Raw genomic sequence first — 19,326 nt, forward strand, 5'->3', positions numbered from 1 at the left:
TGATTTATTGTAGGCAGACTCTGATACATCATCGGGATCACTTCGAAAATGTCCCACTCGTGGCGCTCATCATGTGATACATTTAGCTTAATTTGTCGGTAAGTAGGGCACTGCTGTTGATAATATTACCGTTTTAGAAGTTGTCATACACTGAGCTTTCACTCTGACATAAATTGTTATTTGCCTTTTGTGTCCCTTTAAAGTATTTGTGCTTGTGTGTATATGTATTTGTTAGGCTTGTGCGAATATTCGAGCACTTCGAATTTTTGAAATTATTGGGAATTATGAAGTATTTGAAATGAACGAATGGGTGTATACAGTAGAACCTCGTTGATACGTTCCCGCTTAGTACGACTTTCCGGCTCCTACGCTTGCAATCGCGAAAACAAAAACTAACTCAATAGAGCTATGTGTAATACGTTCCGGTTAATACGTTCCCGGAAAATATGATTATTCGCCAGCAACGTTAAGCACCGCGGGAAACTGCGGTCGTGTGATACGTTCTGCAGCCAGAAACTCTCATTCAGCTGTGCAAAAAGGGCCCTCTCGTGTTCTTGTAAAACGCTAACTGGCAGACTGCCGCCGCACGACGACGGCCGCTTCTCCACAGTGCCTAATTTCCCCCTCCGCGTTGTCTCTGCTTTGCTCGATCGTCCCCTCCGCGTCTTCCCCAAATTGATCGATCGCCCCCTCAGCCATTGCCTCAGCTCTCTGTCAACCACACACCGACCCGAAGGCAGGCGGCCACGCTGGCCGTCAAAATCTTCACACGGTCCTTCAGTTCCTCCAGTCGGCCACAGTTTGGTACGAAACCTACAAAAACACATGTGCCACCGCTGCTACCACCGCTAAACTGTTAACACGCTGCGCCACGTAACAATAGCAACGCTGCCATTGTGCGCAGTGTATATGGCCGATAAGACGTCATTTCCTCCACACTTTCCTCCCAGAGCACGTTCGTCTTCGAGTTGCTCTGCCCATCGCATGGCACACTTCCAGTCACCCTTTGTTTTTCTCTGGCTGGATGATTCTGCCTACCCGCGGGTAGCCAGAACCTGCCAGGACAAATTTGTTCTGGAAGATATCCGGTAGGTTTGTGGCTATCAGACGCCAAAAAGAGACTATGCACACTCGCCGCCCTCTTTGTGAGGACTCAGATCACAATGCAGGCGCTTGGGGACGTCACCTTAGGTTGCCATTACGCCTGGCGTTATTTTCAAGCCCGTTCCGCCATGCGAGGTGGCGCGATTACGAGTGGCGGCGAACATACCGCCGCATGTCTGAATAAGTTAAGAAAAAACGCAAACTGATCAGCGCGTGTGTGCGACGTAGTACACGACAGCCGCGAGCAGCTGTCGCTTTCTGGGACGCTTATCACTTTCGCGAGATTCCGCATATTGTGTTGTACCGCGATTGTTACAGGCAGTGCGCAGAGTTGAGCTTGTTAAGCCGTTAGTGGCGCGGTAGTTTTCTTCACGGACGGGGCGAGTCGTGCGTGATCGTATCCCAATTGCGCATGTCCGAGAATGTCGCTTCAGCTTTTCGGCAAACTTAGCCACATATTTAAAAGCGGCAATGCAGAAAGAACCGACGCTCAAGCGGTGCAAAGTTTCGTTCGCTGCCACGGCGGTAGCGTTTCTTTACGTTTACGCTCGTTGTCCCAGCGTACCATTTTGCGATATCCGGGTTGTCTCGGAATTTCAATGCGCGTGACCACGAAGTTGTTTCCTGTCAGGTCTGGAACTAGGCGGCTCACCTCTGGGTGCCAGCAAGACGCCAGAAGTTCAAAAATCGAAGAGTCCCTCTATGTTTTTTGAGAAATAAATGTTTTTTGCCCTTTCACTTCAATATAGCCTCAATTTTTACTGAATTTGGATCGTACGTTTTCCCGAATCATATGTTTATTTTTCGCAGTTTTTTCAGAAACATATCAACGAGGTTCTACTGTATTAGTCCGCATGTACCCTCCCCCCTGTAAAGGTGGTTTCACTGCAGTGGAGGGGTGCTATACCGTGAATACAGCTTTCCAGGAAAAATTTGCACTTATGCAAAGCCCCACTTCAAAGTTAAACGAACATATTACCCTCACATCGATTCATCATTTTCTAAAAAAAAAAAAGCTTGATATAACGGCTTTATGCTGTAAGTATATAAATTTTAAAACATAACATATTTTACGGGTGATCACTTGCATTCTACCGAAAGTCAAATCCTGCTACTAATTCAAAGTTGCTTCCACTTCCTTTGAACCAAAAAGAATGACATTTGCACATACCTTGTTCCAATTTTTAAAAAATATTGCACAGGTTAGTTGGGTCATGACAAATCACTATTCGCTTCGAAATTAAAATTTACTATTCGCACAAGCCTAGTGTTTGTGCATTCAAACATTCCAGACAACTAAAATATGTTTTGTGTGTTGTGATGTTTTCGTGATAAGATATGCTTTCATATAAGGTGTTGGAGTATTTAGTACTCCGAAGTTCAAAAATTGGGGATTTATAAAATGTAAAAAAATAAACGCCAAAAGACACCTTCCGAATATCAAGAAAAATAAACCCTGAAAACACGGAGCCCTATATATAATCCACACCTTGACTTCAAATCTGAATTTTCTATACTTTTGTGTGGGTTACACGCGAGGAAATACAACAGCATGTTGCACATAACTATATAACAAGTCTCTAGGACTAGAGAAGCTCATCCCATTAATTTGAAGTAGCAACATGCAGCTACCTTGAGCCCCTTGTTGAATGTGGGCATGCATTTATAATAACAAATAGTTAAATGGCTGATAGTTGCGCTGGTTGGTATTAAGCCACAACGTCAAAATAGTGCAAACACGGAACAAAGGTTATGGTTGATAGTTCGACAAGGGATATCAATTTGCTGCAGAGCGAGCCAACTCAAAACACTAAATGCAAATGCAAACTAACAGACTGAATATGAATACTAGTGGAAAGTAAATTATCTACCACCAAACAAAAATTGGAGGACACTTGAGCTTCACCTCAAAGGTAGAACGCGATGGCGTAATCGGGCCCCGTTCGCATCGCCTTCTCTATCACTAGCCTCGCTTTGCTTCTCGGTGGACACCTCAACGATGCCGCAAGGAAAGGAGCGTCTGTGCGAGTAACATCGACCGTTTAAAACTATCTCTAGAATGCCTATTGCAAGTACAGGTGCGAAGGGCCCACTACGTCATATTTATTCCTTTTGCAAATCAGCAAAGTACCCAGTACATGTCCGTAAGGCAACACGCGAACCTACCTAGCTGCTCACATTGTCGATGTGTTTGCTGCTGATGATTAAATATGTCTGAGCGCTTTATAATGGGTGGGCCTTTAAACCCCTCACTCGTTGTGCAATTTACAAGTCTTGACGCCTGGCACAATTATATGCTTCTGCCACGCAATATTACATGCGTTAAGCAGATTCCTCGCATTACACGACATTCGTATCAGGTTTTTTTCAGAAGCAGTTCCAAGCAATGGCGTGGCTCCGTGGTAGAGCACCTGCTTGCCACACACAAGGCCTGGTTTCGTTTTCCACGTGAACCGCAGTTTTTTTTATTATTGATTTATTTGCATCTATCTCGAATTTTCGTTCATAAAAAAACACAGATTTTTTTGCTCACAACCGCCGACGCCGGAATTTCTGCGAAACGAGCTCTTTAACGCTATCGCATTAAAAGCTAAGCTGCCATAAGAAAAGGCCAGTAGAATTCACTACGAGTTATGTGCAAATTCCATACCATCTCCTCTGAGTGTGCCTCTAGTGCTGACGGCAGATTGCCTTCACGGAGTTTTGTGAGCTCTGTGAAGCGTTCGTGGGCAGTGGAGAATGGGCACAGTAGTTCGGTCAGCACCAAGCCCAAGCTGTATATGTCCACCTAAAAAAAAAGCGAAGTGTTGAACATGTTACTGATTCTAAACATATTAGCACAAAAACATCAAGCTACTGTGCATAATACAAAGCAAAAACCTACATATATAGTACAAAGACTGACAGGTTGGGTCAATAAAATTAATGTTCAACATTGAAATAAAAGGAAACCAATGTTGTGCTAAGAGGTTTATTAGCAGAGAATGCGGGTGAACAAGCAGCGGTCAGCAGTGTTCGGCCAAGCACAGCAAGCACGAACGAGCTCATGCCAATGACAATGCCGCTGAGGTGCAGAGCAATTCTGCTGAGGCCACTCTTCTTCTCTACAATCGCCCCCCCGCAGAAAAAGGTGCCATCCTGGCGGCTTAGGGTGGGGACACAACGATTGGGTCGTAGTACGGCTTAATGCGAGAGACGTGGACGAAGTCGCGGCCACGATAGCAATCTGTCGATGGTGTGGTGGGCTCCACGAGGTAATTGACGGAGGACATTTGCTCTACAACGCGGTATGGTCGGAGGTATTTTGCAACGAGTTTTGCGGAGCAGCCAGGTGCAGTAGCGGGTACCCAAAGCCATACCAAAGAGCCAGGGGAAAAAGTTGGTGCCGAACAGTCACGAGGTTGACGGGATTGCTGCTTGCACTGGTCCTCGGTAGAAAAGGAGCGGGCAAGCTGGCAGCATTCTTCAGCATGAGGGAAAGCTTCAGACAGGGGGGTACTTTCGGCTCGTCAGGTTTATATGGAAGAATAGTGTCAATCGTTTTTGAAAGTTCTCGTCCGTATAGAAGAAAGTACGGAGAAAATCCAGCAGTAGCTTGTGCCGCAGTATTGTAAACGTATGTGACAAAAGGGAGAACTTGGTCCCAATTTGAATGATCAGAGGCGATGTATATTGATAGCATATCACCAAGAGTATGGTTGAAGCGCTCTGTCATGCTGTTCGTTTGCGGATGGTACGCTGTACTTGTGCGGTGCACGATTTGGCATTCGTCAAGTAGTGCCTTCAAAGCATCAGCAAGGCAGGCACGGCCTCTATTGCTTAGGGGCTCGCGAGGGGCACCATGGCGCAGAACGAAATTTCGCAACAGAAACGTTGCAACGTCACGGGCTGTGGCAGTCAGCAGTGCGGCTGTTTCGGCATAACGTGTCAGATGATCGATTGCAATAATCATCCAGCGGTTACCTGCTGGAGTTGATGGCAGTGGTCCGTATATGTTAGAGCACTGCACGGGCCCGGGCCGTCCCGAAAGCCCGGGCCCAGCACGACCCGCGGACCGGGTCGTCCGAAGCATTTTCCGGCAGGCCCGGGCCAGGCTTGAAATTGCGGGCCTGGGCCGGGCTTGAGGCTGCGCGCTGGGCCAGACTCGGGCCCGCTCATTAAAAGGCCTAAGTCGGGCCTTAGAGCACACGCGAACGTTACGCATTGCATGGTCTAAGGCATTCTGTGCCAAGCTGAAGTGACGCGTGCAAAGAGCTGGCTCTTAGTAAAGCTTAGCAAAGAAAATAGAAAAACAGTTGAAGTTCTATTTGTTTTTCACCAGTATAGATATATTATATCTATACTGGTGCGTTTATTTTATGCTGTATGCTCATGAATTCACATGTGTGTGTGTATATATTTGCTAGATGACCTGATAGGACAAAGTCGTACCTGCGTCCTAAGACTTAACAGCGAAACAGCTTAACTGCTGAGCTACCACTATGGCAAAGCAAAATTTCGATGCATGTACACACCGGATTTTCCGTCTGATCGCCCGCTACAAAGCGCAAGGCATTATTAATAATCATCAACAACCAATATCCTCTAGAGGGCCCCGGCCGGGCCTGGTCATGAACTCGCGCGCCTTGGATAAGTTTAGTGATGAACGTCCGGGCCCGGGCCGGGCTCGGGCAGGGTTTGGTCATGTACGCCCGAGCCCGGGCCGTGCTTGTTACCACGGGCCCGGGCTGGGCTCGGGCTTCATAAAGCGGGCCCGGGCTGAAAAGTCAGGCCCGTGCAGTGCTCTAGTATATGTCAATGGCAACACGGTCAAAGGGTCGGCTAGGACAGGGAAGAGGTTGTGACGGATAGACTTGTCCAGCAGCTAACTTTTGTCGTTGGCACTGAGCACACGAGCGAATGAACTTACGCACGTGCTGCACCAATAAAATCGTAGTCGAAGCCTAGTGTATGTCTTGAAGAGGCCTCCACGTGCACACCGTGGGTCCATGTGGAAAGCATCGCATATAACAGCACGGAGATGGCGGGGTAGCACAGGAAGCCACTTGTGACCGCTGGAAAGGTGGTTGCATCGATAAAGAAAGTCATTCCGAATGCAAAAGTTAGTAGCCTGGTGGCAGAGAGCACGAGACAGCGAAGAGTTAATGGGATCAGAAAGAATGCCGATGAGGGCATTGATCCAGGGATCCTTCCGTTGCTTCGCCGTCATGTTGCGTAGGGCGGGTGATGCAAGTGCAGGCTCAAGGACAGATAGGCAAGCACAGTCATCCGATACTGGTGAGCGAGAAAGGACATCAGCGTCCGTGTGCTTGCGACCGGATCTGTAAATAACGCTGATGTCGTACTCCTGAAGTTTGAGGGACCAGCGAGCAAGCCGTCCAGAGGGGTCCTTAAGAGTGGATAGCCAACAAAGGGCGTGGTGGTCAGTGACCACGTTAAATGTGTGACCTGTATATACAGGTAAGGGCAAAATTTTCCAAGGGCCCAAATAATGGCTAAACACTCTTTCTCGGTAACCGAGTAGTTAGCCTCGGCTTTCGTCAGAGTTCAGCTCGCGTAGGCGACGACACATTCATGAAACCCTGTTTTTCGTAGCGCCAAGTCCGACGCCGCTGGCATCAGTGTGAACCTCTGTCGGAGCGGCAGGATCGAAGTGGCGTAGGATGGGCGGCGAAGTTAGCAGGCAGCGTAATTTGGTGAAGGCGTTGTTGCAGGCTGGTGACCAAGCGGAAAGGTCCTTGTCGCCGCTAAGAAGGTCCGTCAGGGGCGCACATATGGAGGCGAAATTTCGAATGAAGCGCCTGAAGTACGATGACAAGCCGACAAAACTTCGGAGCCTCCTTTAGGTTTTTCGGTTTCGGAAAATCGGCGACTGTGCGAAGCTTGGCTGGGTCTGGAAGGATGCCATCTCGCGATACGACGTGGCCAAGAATGGTGAGCTGTTGGGCACCGAAACGACACTTTTTTAGGTTGAGTTGAAGTCCTGTGTCAGTGAGGCATGTGAGAACGTGCTCGAGACGACTTATGGGTGTTGAAATCAGCGGAAAAGACAACTATGTCATCGAGGTAGCATAAAGATGTGTTCCACTTGAGGCCTCGTAAAATAGTGTCCATCATCCTCTCAAAAGTGGATGGAGCATTACACAGGCCAAAAGGTATGACAGTAAATTCGTATATTCGTCAGGTGTGACAAATGCTGTTTTCGGTCGATCAGATGCTTCCATAGGAACTTGCCAGTATCCAGCGAAGAAAAGTATTCCGCTCCCTGCAGATAGTCTAGGGCGGTGTTGATTCGCGATAACGGGTGAACGTCCTTCTGGGTGATCTTGTTTAAACGTCGGTAGTAGACACAGAAGCGAATGGAGCCATCCTTCTTAACAAGAACAACCGGTGACGCCCAAGGACTGTTGGAAGCAGGGTTGCCAATGGTGGCTACTTTTTGCCAAAGTGGCGAATTTGAGAGACATGTGGCGACCTAAACTTATGAATGGCAACATGGCGAATTTTTGGAGATTTTCGCCTTAGGTCTCCACCGAGTTTTGCATCCTAAGCTCACTGTCTTCCCAACGAATGAGCGGCAACATTCGCTGTATTTTTCTTGGTTTTAGGCCCATGAGTAGAATGTGCACACCACGCGTCATTCAGTATGTCAGTCCTGTAAGTCGTGTGTATCTTCTCAATTCATCTAGATGCAGGAGGTACTGGAACGTCCCCCAGTGACATTCTAGCAAAATGTAAGTCAGCGGACTGCCTTGCAAACCGCGAGGGGGCAGCGTTTGTCTATAAGTTGATGGCTTTAGGTGCTTTAACCTTCTCTAAAGTTTCACTTCTGAAGGGGCTAGACGACGGGTTGGCCACATGTTCTGACCATTTGTTCCGCCAAAGCTCTAACTGCTCTGAATAGCTTGGCGAATTATTCACTGTTGCAGTACTCTCAATTCAGCTCGTAAAGACTGTTTTGGAATAGCGAAGAGAGGCGGATATGCGGCTATTTGTGCAATAAAAAAAAATATTTATTGAGGCATTTTCCACTGTTATCGGTGAGCATGTGCAATGAAAACAATTGCTATATAACATTTTACATTGTCTACCTTTTCATTAATAACGCATCGGATTGACGCACCTTCAATAAACCTTTTAATCTTTTTAATTCATGTAAGGGTACGTAAAGCTGTTTACAAATAACGCTTTCACGGTTTTCGCCCAAGCTTTACCACACTTTTACCTTTGAAACGAGCGGACAGGGATGGAAGGATATCATGAGCGTTTTATTCATTCACCCTTGCACTATCACGCACATCTTGTGGCTAGTCGGGGAAGCAGCACCATGCACTCCCATGGTGAAGCGGGCGATACGACTGGCATTGAGAAATGTCGATATAATTTAAGGATCTTTGATGGTATTGCATTCTACGGGGCTATACGTGAATGGAAACATTTATTACTAGGTATGTTGCACATATCTTTAATGGCGACTTTTTTGGCGAAATTTGTAAAAAATGGTGACTTTTGGCGACTTTTTGCTCGTCGTTTGGCGACATTTACTCGAAAGTCAGTGGCAACCCTGGTTGGAAGGCTGCACAATACCTCGCTGGAGCATGTCAGCAACCTGATCATCAATAACACGGCGCTCCAACGCTGAGACTCGATAGGGACGTTGCCGTAGAGACGCATGGCTTTCTGTGTAAATCGTGTGAGAAATGGTCGATGTGAGACCGAGACCAGAAGCATGGCTGTCAAAAGAAGCATGGAACTTCTGCAGTAAGGTGATCAGCTGGCTTCGTTCTGAAGAAGATGTTGGGTCATCGATGGAACGATGGAAAGCGTCAAGGAGTGGCTGATCGACGGCAGGGTCAGAAGTGAGTGCGCTGAGGTCTGTAGAAAGTGAAGTAGCCGGAGCGTGAAAAATGTGAATGGTGTCGATCACCTGTATGCGACCGAGGCATTCACCATGGAATAAAGGTAAGGGCCACCCCAGTGTGTTGTGAACGAGCGTCTTCATGACGCCACTGCAAAGAGTAAGGAGAGTGACGGGCAGGGGAGAACATTTGCGGTCAATGAAGAGGTCAGAGGGCGTCAAGAGAACATCGCCATCTGAAATAGCGGTGCAGGACACGGGCACAAGCATGGAAGAGCACGAAGGAATAGTTGTGTCGTCGGATACAGACAGTTTATAACACGGAAGGGGGGTTTCGACAACATCAACGTCTTGAAGTGCAGAAAGCTCCAGTTCAGCGTGACAGCAGTCAATGACGGCGTTATTATTCACAAGAAAGTCGCAGCCTAATATTATGTCATGGGAACACAAGAGCAGCACAACAAATTCCACCATATACACAAGTCCTTGGATGACAACTCGTGAGGTGCAGGTCGCGAGAGGTGTTATGTTTTATGTGTTCACCATTCGAAACGACAGGTCGGATAATGGCGTCAGAACTTTTCAGAGTTGGCGGCACAGCTGGGCGGAAATTACGGATACAGTGGCTCCTGTGTCGACAAGTGCCATGGCGACGATACCATCGACCGACACTTCAATTACATTGGCTGGAGAGGGGCAAGGACTTGTGCATGGCAACATGAACGCAGTTCATGCCTCGGGAACTGCGGCCATCAGTTTTCCTGCTCGGTGGGTCCGGTACGGCGACGCATTGGAGAAAGCGAGTGACGACGTGGAGATGGTGAGCGGCGGGTAGGTGCGAATGGGCAATCAGGGCAAAATGAAGAGGACGGATTGCTGGAAGGCGCAGAGGAAAACTGAGGAGCGAAAGATGGCACTCGTCAAATGTTCGGAGGAGAAGCTGCGCGATGACGGCAATAACGCGCCACGTGGTCAACACCACCACAAGCGAAACATGTGGGATGGTCATTGTAGGTCCGCCATTGGTCGGCATACACTCCAAGCTGCGGCTGGGGGGTTGGAAAAGGCGGCCTGTGCGGCATCGGCATAGGTGGTGGCGAAAACGTCGGTGGTTGATACATAGGCGGTGGCTGGAGCGTCTGGTGAAGAGGTCGGGCAACAGCCTCTGCGCACGTGAGTGGTGCAGTGACTGGCGGCGGTTCACGGGCTGGAGGAATAGCTTGCGCGAACTGGTCTTATATGAAGTCGCGAAGCGTAGGTGCCAAACTGCGTGGTTGGTCTGCGATGCAAGACATCAAAGAGAGTTGACTAGCGACCTCGGCGCGTATGAACTCTTGGATCTTCGACAGCAGAGGAGCGTGGTCGTCTCTGATGCCAGCACTGGCAAGAGAGTCGTCAGGCTCCGAAGGACGTTTGGTTTATGCAAAGATGTTGCCAGCGTAACTCGTCGTAACTCTAGCATAATTCTGTGAGTTCGACAACAGAGCGAGGACTCTTCGACAGTAACATTTGGAAAGTGTCGTCCTCAGAGCCCTTCATAATATGTTCGATGTTTTCCTCTTCGGACATAGACGCGTTCACCCGCTTGCAAAGGTCAAGGATGTCCTAGATGTAGCTGGTGAAATTCTCACCGAGATGTTGGGATCGAGTACGCAAGCGTTGTTCTGCGCGGAGTTTTCGTACCTCGGGCCGACCGAAAACCTGGGTGAAGCTGGTCTTGAAAACCAACCACGTAGGAAGGTCAGCTTCGTGGTTTATGAACCACAGTTTGGCCCCGTCTGACAGATAAAAGGAAACGTAGCTCAACTTGGAGTTGTCGTCCTATTTGTTGTGAACACTCACTCGCTCGTACGTGGAGATCCAATCGTTCCCGTCCTTGTCGTCAGTGCCCGAGAAGATGGGGGATCTCGGAGACGCAAGGAACCGGCGCAGAGTAAAGTGCGCAGTGCCGTTGGAGGAGTTGGATGAGTGACGCTTGCGTCGTTGGGCATGATCGAGGGTAGCAATAATAATATCTGGGGTTTAATGTCCCAAAACCATATGATTATGAGGGACGCCCTAGTGGAGGGCTCCAGAAATTTCGACCACCTGGGGTTCTTTAACATGATGGAGGGTAGAGTGTGATTCCGAAGTTCCAGGGCGATCGAAACCAAGCAGCCTCTACCACTTGCTAAGAGGTTTATTAGCACAGAATGCGGGTGAACAAGCAGCGGTCAGCAGTGTTCGGCCAAGCGCAGCAACCACGAGCTCATGCCGATGGCGATGCCGCTGAGGCACAGAGCAATGCTGCTGAGGCCATTCTTCTCTACAGTTGCTATAATCATAGGCGTGCGCACAGGAGGGGCAGGGGGGGGGGTGGCCGCCCCCCCTAAACACCTAAGAGGGGGGGCACAAAATCTGCACCATACATTGACTTATTAAGGTGGGTAGTGCTGCGATGAACCTTTGCCCCCCCTGATGGGGAACCCTGCGCACACCTATGGCTATAATTACAAAAGTGTCACAATTACGCTTGGTGTCTTTCTGCTTGCTCTTCAGCAATATGCCTTTCCAATGATTTTGCAAACAGCAATGGTTGTATTAATATGTACAGAGTGCCAGGTACACACACTTCCAGCTAAACTTCTGACTGATCTTAGCTCAAATAAGGTTAGACAGCATTTGAAGTGGATTCAGCTTAATGCCTGCTTGAAGTATGCATTACTACTAAACATGCTGTCTGTGTTGTTTCTTACTCCTTGCATCTATCCATTTCTAGATTTGAGCTGTAAGCATACTCGACATTATTTGCCTGTGTCATCCACAATAAATATCTTAAGGATGTTTAATTACATTTCAGGGTTTTATGTGGCAAAACCATGATACGATAGTGAGGCACACCTCAGACAGTGACTACAGATTAGTTTTAACCACCTGCAGCTCTTTAACATGCACCTAAGCCAAGTACACAGGCATTTTTACATTTCCTCCCATAAAAATGTGGCCACTGGCCGGGAATAGAATGTGCACTCTCATGGACAATGTCACAGTTGCAATGCTGCTACCACATGTATACACATTCATTCATTCATTCATTTATTTATTTATTTATTTATTTATCACAGTAACCACAGTGCCCATAGGCATGACAGCGCAAGGGCAATGATGCCACTCAAAACTTATGTTCATTCTACTAAAATAAAACGATGGCCCTATCTTCGACCATAGCAGTGAAAGGTATGCTCCATAGTAGTGGTGACAGATGATGCCACCAATCTGATGCAACAAAATAAGAATTTTTAGTGGCGTCACTGCAGACAAAGTGCACCTCATTGACTTAAAGTGAAACAGTCTATTAACACATGTAAACTTAGTATTAGACTGAACCTTGTTTATTTCGCATCACAACCTTGTTTTTTTTTTCCTATGAACCATGTTTATCTCCCATCACAACATGCTGGTGAAATCCGAGCTGAAATAAGCCACCGGCTTAGCTGGAAGAGTCATTTTTACCTGGCACGCCGAGGTATTTAGAGGGCCAGTAAATAACCCCGCGGTCCAAAGTTTTTGATGAAGAGATAACTGTGCAGTTGTACGATGTGAACATGCTGCTGCAAGAATTTTGTGAATAAGTGATGGAATAATGCAGTTACAGGGTATAAAACAACCATATCAGCTGGTTTTGGTTTCTCACTTCGCCTTGCCAACCTTCTCCACCACAAAGAGGGGTAGGCATAGCCCGTTGCCGTGACTGTGCCCACATCGGCAACATAGCACGACGTCAGTGATTATGTCATCGGCACGCAGCCAACGACCGTGCAAGGTTTCCTCTACATGCCGCTTGTGTCAGAGCAGTGCAGTGAGGAAGCACAGTGTGAAGTGTGTGAGGCATTGGTGAGGTAAACAAATACGCAACATGAGCGACAACTGCATGGCCAAAATCCGCAACACCGCAGGGCCAAGGCGTTGTGTTTCATCGCGCAGAAGACCAATCAATGAAGTCAGTGTTACACGATGTTGCTCATGGACAACATTACGGCACTTCGTGGCCGAAGAGGACAGGACAGGTGCAGGAGAGGGGTGTGGGAAATTTTTTTCGAAATGAAGTGTCTGCCCGGCGCGCATTGCTGTGATATTTGCAAATTGTGATACTGCTGGAATGTATGTTGCACAAATAAACTTCCAAATTTTGATCATATAATTTCGATCAATCATGTCAATTTCATAAAGGCTTAATTAACTGAAATCGACTGCATTAAGCCTCTGCGGTTCGAAACCTTAACCCACCTTCTAGTCTGAAACAAAAGAAATCAAAGGTCAAGTAAAAGAAGTTTACTTACTCATTTAGCGATGGCGCATAATGCAATGAGAAAACGAGCGCGTGAATCAACCACAAAAGTACTTGTCGAGTAATGTCCGACAATGAACTGCTGCGGCCATGTTGCGTTGTCGGGAGGAGCCCAACAATGGACCGCAAAGGATTAAAGAGATCTGAACTTGGGCGCGTTGATTATGGTTTCAAAATGGAAAGCAGCGCAAAAAATAATGAAACTAGAATGTACCCGTCCTTGTTTTCATTCTCACCCCATTATTTTTCATGCAGTTTCCAGTCACAAAAAGTACATTACATTACCTCCACTTATGTCACTAACTTCCTGCCATTTGCTTAAAAATATGCACGGACTACAATTAGATTACTTCAATATTTAATTGTCAAGACCAGATGCAAAATCCGTGGCATCTCAAGCTCATCAATTTAAGCTATACCATAAATATTCAAAGCTGTGCCACCATCTCATCTGATGGCACCTCTGTCATAACTGCTGAGACAATGTCTGCACATAACTGCCTACTTTCATTTTAAACAATCTCAAGTCTCAAGTTACATCAGGAGAGCTGTGAAACTTGTTCCACCGTAAAATGACTATGTTTACTGTTAAATAGCGTGGGTCGTACGATGCGGCAATGTAGGCACGGAGCGGTATCGGCAATGCATCTTTAATGCTATCATGAAACCAAACACAAGACTGAGGAACAACTGAAATAACATTGCTATATATATGTACATCTGCCCCCAGCAAATGGCGCTCTTCAATACAGGGTTGCTTGAACAGGTTACGCATTATGCTAACTACAGCGGCTAGCGTCAATACACAACACCCCTCCCCCCTTAGTTCGGATGACTCAACAGTCAGCCAACACGAGCACAAAGTCCCAAAGGCATTGAGGTATTTTCCGGGAATGCTGCAAGCAGCGTGGGCCTGGCGGTTCTACACTCTCCTCTGGTGGTGCTGGCTGAGATGTTGCTACATCGTCTGAGGGTAGCATGGCTGTTGGTGGCTCCTCAGGCCCACTGTGGTCTTCTGTCTCGCTCCTACTCATTTCGCCACGCGGAGGGCTTGACGCGGGCCAGACTTCAGGCTGTCCTGCAGGCACAGTCTCTGCTACTCTAATCGGAGAACTGCTCCGACGACGAAGCTGGTCCACGTGCCGGCGACACATGCGGCTGTCCGGAAGGACAACTTCATACGAGATCGGGCCAGTTGCTCTGGAGATCACAGCAGAGACCCATGGTGGGCCCCGGCTGTAGTTCCATGCAAAGACAGGATCCTCGGGCTGGAACATGCATGGTGCAGGCAGCGCTTCTGTGAATCTGGGAGACCTTTCACGAGCCAACTCTGGGTGCAGCCGGTCTAGCATGGTAGACAGTCGGTGGCCCATCAGTAACTCGAACATGGAGCGTCCCGTGGCAGTGTGTGGAGTTACGTGCTGCTGAAGAGTGAAATCTGCCAGGTGCCATGCCCAGCTCCCTTTGATTATTCGAGATAGTGCCTCCTTGGTAGCTCGTACCATCCTTTCAGCCTGCCCATTCGTAGATGGATGGAACGGGGCAGATGTTACATGGCAAATGAGGTTGGCGTCCGTGAACCCCCGAAATTCTGCAAATGCAAATTGGGGCCCGTTGTCTGATATCAGGGTATCTGGCAGGCCATGTGTTGCGAACAACTTCCGTAAGGCACTAATTACAGCACTTGATGTCATTGATGGCATTGGGATGACCTCGAGCCATTTGGAATAAGAATCCACCACAATTAAGAAGGTCTGTCTTTGGAAGGGGCCAGCAAAGTCCATGTGCAGGTGCGACCATGGAGTCCGGGTCGTCTCCCATGGGTGAACCGGTGCCCGGGGCATGTCCGGCCGTTTCCTGGCAGGGAAGGCACCGACGGACCCATTCTTCAATGGCCGCGTCCATTCCCAGCCACCATACATAGTTGCGGGCAAGCACCTTCATTCTGACGACACCGGGATGACCAGCGTGCAAGGCATCAAGGACACGGACACGCAACCTCTGCGGAATTACCACACGGTTGCCCCACAGTAAGCATCCCTTGTGGATGGACAGTTCATGTTGCCTGGACACAAACGATGTGAACTGAGAACTCGGAGCACACCTTGGCCACCCCCTCCACACCCAGTTGAGGACAAGGGAGAGAACACTATCCTTGGCAGAGTACTAAGCCACATCATCTGCATGGACAGAAGATTTTGGAAGTTCATCCAGAAGCATGACTACCTCTGCTGGAGAAGGGTCGTCCTGGCGCTGGTGCATTAGGGGAAGTCTGCTGAGACCATCCGCGTGGCTCATTTGTTTCCCCGGCCGATGGAGGAGAGTATGCTGGTATCTGTTCAGAAAGATGGACCATAGTAGCATTCGTGGCGACAGCATCTGTGGAGTTTGCCGGTCCGACGTGAACAGCCCAAGGAGTGGCTTATGGTCTGTGTAGATCTGGAATGGGTGGCCAAATACATAGTCATGGAACTTCTTTACTCCTGCAACCACAGCCAGTGCCTCCTTATCAACCTGGGCGTAATTCCGCTCGGCAGAAGATAAAGTCCTTGAATAAAAAGTGATGGGTGCTTCTCTGTCATCTGGCATTTTGTGGCTCAATACCACTCCTATTCCATATGGAGATGCATCACAGGCAAGGATGATGGGCTTTTTCTCGTCAAAATGTGTTAACACCTGGTTTGACACCAGCAGTTTCTTCACATGGTTGAACACTATCTGTTGTGGGGTTTCCCACACCCAGGGCACCTTCTTATCCAACAACCGGTGCAAGGGTTCTGCGATAGTGGCCTTGTGTGGCAGGAATGCATGATAAAAATTCAAAAAACCCAGGAAAGCCTGCAGCTCAGCTTTGTTCGAAGGCGGCGGTGCGTTAAGGATGGCTTGAGTCTTCACCTTTGTTGGATGGATACCTTCAGCATTGACTTGGAAACCCGAAAATTCCGCTCGAGTCACTCCCAGCTGGCATTTTTCTTTTTAACACGAAAGTGTTTTATGCCGGGGTCCACCAAGTACATCCGTCACGGATATGACGTTGATAAAATGGACGCCAACGGGTGAGAAAGAAAAAAACCAAGAAAAAGATACCCCGTTGGGAATCGAACCCACGACGTTGCGGCCGCGACGGCAAGCGCCCGACGCGCTACCGACTAAGCTAACGCGAAAGATGGTAGACACGGCGCGAACGCGCCTAATATCTTTCACACATTCTCTTTCGCGGCGGGCGGAGCGGGGTGGTGCCGCCGTCTGTGAGATGTAAAAAGAAGTAATGCTTCACGATCACGGCCGGGCTAGACCGCGCGCGCGCGCTCGTCTAGCCCGGCCGTGTCACGATCGACACTTACTAGCGCTTACTCCGAGATTGCAAGCGATATCGGAGGTCGTGGTTAAAGCGTCTCGATACCAGAGAGGTAGACTGGCCGCGCTGGCGTCGCCGAGGCACCCTTGACGCAGTTACGTTCTTTGCCTTTGGCTTCGTGTTAGCGTGCGTCGGCTCATCGGAGTAGTACAGCTTCCACGTACACCAACGGGATTTCTCCGCCGCCGACTGCTTCAATTGCGAGAGCACCGACTAACAAAACTGCTGCAATATGCGTTGCAGAAAGGACGCGATTTCGACGGGCGAATGTCGTGCCTTGGTGGAGCGAGAGCAGCGCCTGCGAGACAGAGGCCAGCGGGTCGCACGCGTTTGCGGCTCAGGCTACGAACATCTACCTCCCGTGTTGCTGAAGCGCAGTGTGTGTTATGTATGCATGAGCACAGGCGTCGGCTACCCATTACTAGAAAGTGCACACCGTGCCGTTTCTCTCCTTAATTGACGACGCTTTGAAGAAGTGCATACCGGGTACCAGTGTTGATTATGAGCTTGTTGATATCATCCTTAAGCGGGATTCACGATTCGCTGTGTCCAAATATATGTTCACACCGTCAGCTACCACAACGGTTTAATCATGATCATGGGCGTTAGTCGTCGCGATAGAGACATGCTGTCAATATGGGTGCATCCACGTCAAACGGTGGTATAGCGGCCAAACACGAATAGACGTTGTACAAGCTCTCATATATCACTACACAATAAGCACTACTTCTGTGAAGACACGTTTCACTTTCGTGTTATACCGATTCCTATGACGGAGGGATCAGCCATGTTTTTTGACCTTAAGCCCTGCATCTTGGAACCGCTGGAGTACCTCTTGAAGGCGACGGAGCACTTCCTGGTGTGAGGATATCATCAAAATATGGAATGACACCTGGTAGTCCCCGCAGAAGGTTTCCATTAAGCTCTGGAAAATGCCAGGTGCGACACCGACACCGAATTGTAGTTGTCGAACACGGAAAGCACCCCGATGAGTCACAATGGTCTGTGAATCTGCAGATTCATCAGTCACACGCAGCTGCTGGTAGGCCTGTGCCAAGTCCAGCTTTGCAAAAACAGCTCCACCAGAGAGGGATGTCAGCAGGTGGCTGACCAAAGGCACAGGATATGGGTGCTGCAGCAAGGCTTTGTTGATTGTGCACTTATAGTCTGCACAGATGCGGACGTCTTCATTTGCCTTCAGTGGTGTAACAATGGGGGTTTCCCAACGAGCGTGATCAACCGGCTCCAGGATTCCCTGTTGTACCAGTTTGTCCAGTTTGGCATCAATTTTTGGTCGAAGTGGAAAAGGAACCCTCCTTGCTTTTAGGTGGATAGGCACAACATCGGGGTTAAGTGCAAAGTGCACAGGCGGTCCCTTGTAACAGCCTAGTGTCCCATCAAACACAGAGGCAAAGTCTTTGAATATGCTATCAAGTGATGATGGCAGTTGGTCAATGTGTTGCACTCCCGTAATATCAATCCCAAGTGCAGGAAACCAATCAAGTCTGAGAAGACTTGTGCGCTTCCCCTTGACAATGACAAGGCGTAGCTAGCCGTCAAACTCTTTGAACTGCACTCGCACGGTACCAATCCCCCGTACAGCGATGCGGTTGGCTTGATAGTCTCTCATGATTATGTCAAGTGGCTGTAGATTTGGGACACACCCCTTTGGAAAAATACGTCTGGCTGTGGCGTCGGAAATGATCGAGTAGGTTGATCCCAAGTCCACCCACCTCCATCTGGCACTTTGCGCCTTCGATCCTGAGGTCCACATATACCTTCTTCTTGGCAGGCCGAGACACTGCATTGATAGCAGTCATCGCCAAGTCGTCGCAGTACGCCATGTTTGTGCGAGGGGCGTTCTTGTAACGCTGCGTCCGGCCGTCGGCTTTGGAATGTCGACGTGGGCCAGACTGCCACCGGGACCGGCAGACCTTAGCAATGTGCCTGGTTTTTCCGCATTCCCTGCACTGGACAGCACGGAATCGACACCGGCGGCGTTCCTGTGGGCCTCCGCAGCTGGCGCAGGAGCCACTTGACGGTCTCTCGATGCCCCATTGCTGCTCAGGGCTTGCACGAAGCCGAAGAACGTCTTCACTGGCACCTTGCTCACCGTTATCACCTGTCGTCGTCCTGTGGTGCACTGGCTCGACGCGCGGCGCGCTTGTGCTTTGGGGCGATGCAAAGCTTCCTTCTCGGGTAATGGCCTCAGCGGCGACTGCTTCCTCGACAGCACTGATAAGAGACACCTTTCTTTGCCAGTAGTCGCTGCTTCACCGTGTAATTCTGCAGTCCTAACACGAATCAGTCCTGTAGCGCGGTGTCGAGGTCATTGAAGTTGCAGTGTTGTGCCGTGGTTCGAAGGGCAGCGAGGTAGGTGGCAGCAGACTCACTCGGTGCCTGGTCGCGGCAATGGAATTCGTAACGCCGGGCCAGCTCTGGTGGTTTCGGCGCAAGGTGGTCCCACAGCGCGGCGAGAATCATTTCGAATGACGTATCCTTTAAGTGGCCCGGCACCACAAGCGCCTTGGCCAGCTGAAAGGTCGCGGGACCGCATCGGCTGAGAAATGTCGCCCTCTTTTTGGCAGCGTCCGTGATGCTCTGTGCCTCCAAGAAGAATTCGAAGCGTTGCACGTAGTCTTCCCATTCTTCCGGGTGGGTGATGTCGAAGGCCTCGAT

The 19,326-nt window shown here is 49.1% G+C and overlaps 1 protein-coding gene across 1 annotated transcript in view; it reads right to left on the reverse strand.

The window, feature by feature from the left end:
• LOC119378852 (probable serine/threonine-protein kinase ifkC) overlaps positions 1-19,326 on the reverse strand; it is a 73,733-nt gene that overhangs the window by 15,061 nt on the left and 39,346 nt on the right. Inside the window, exon 14 of the mRNA XM_037647895.2 lies at positions 3,755-3,892. Within this exon, the coding sequence (XP_037503823.1) occupies positions 3,755-3,892 (138 nt within the window). The remainder of the gene's footprint in view (positions 1-3,754; positions 3,893-19,326) is intronic.

This window comes from Rhipicephalus sanguineus, chromosome 1 (genome assembly GCF_013339695.2).
Source record: "Rhipicephalus sanguineus isolate Rsan-2018 chromosome 1, BIME_Rsan_1.4, whole genome shotgun sequence".
Lineage (NCBI taxonomy): Eukaryota > Metazoa > Arthropoda > Arachnida > Ixodida > Ixodidae > Rhipicephalus > Rhipicephalus sanguineus.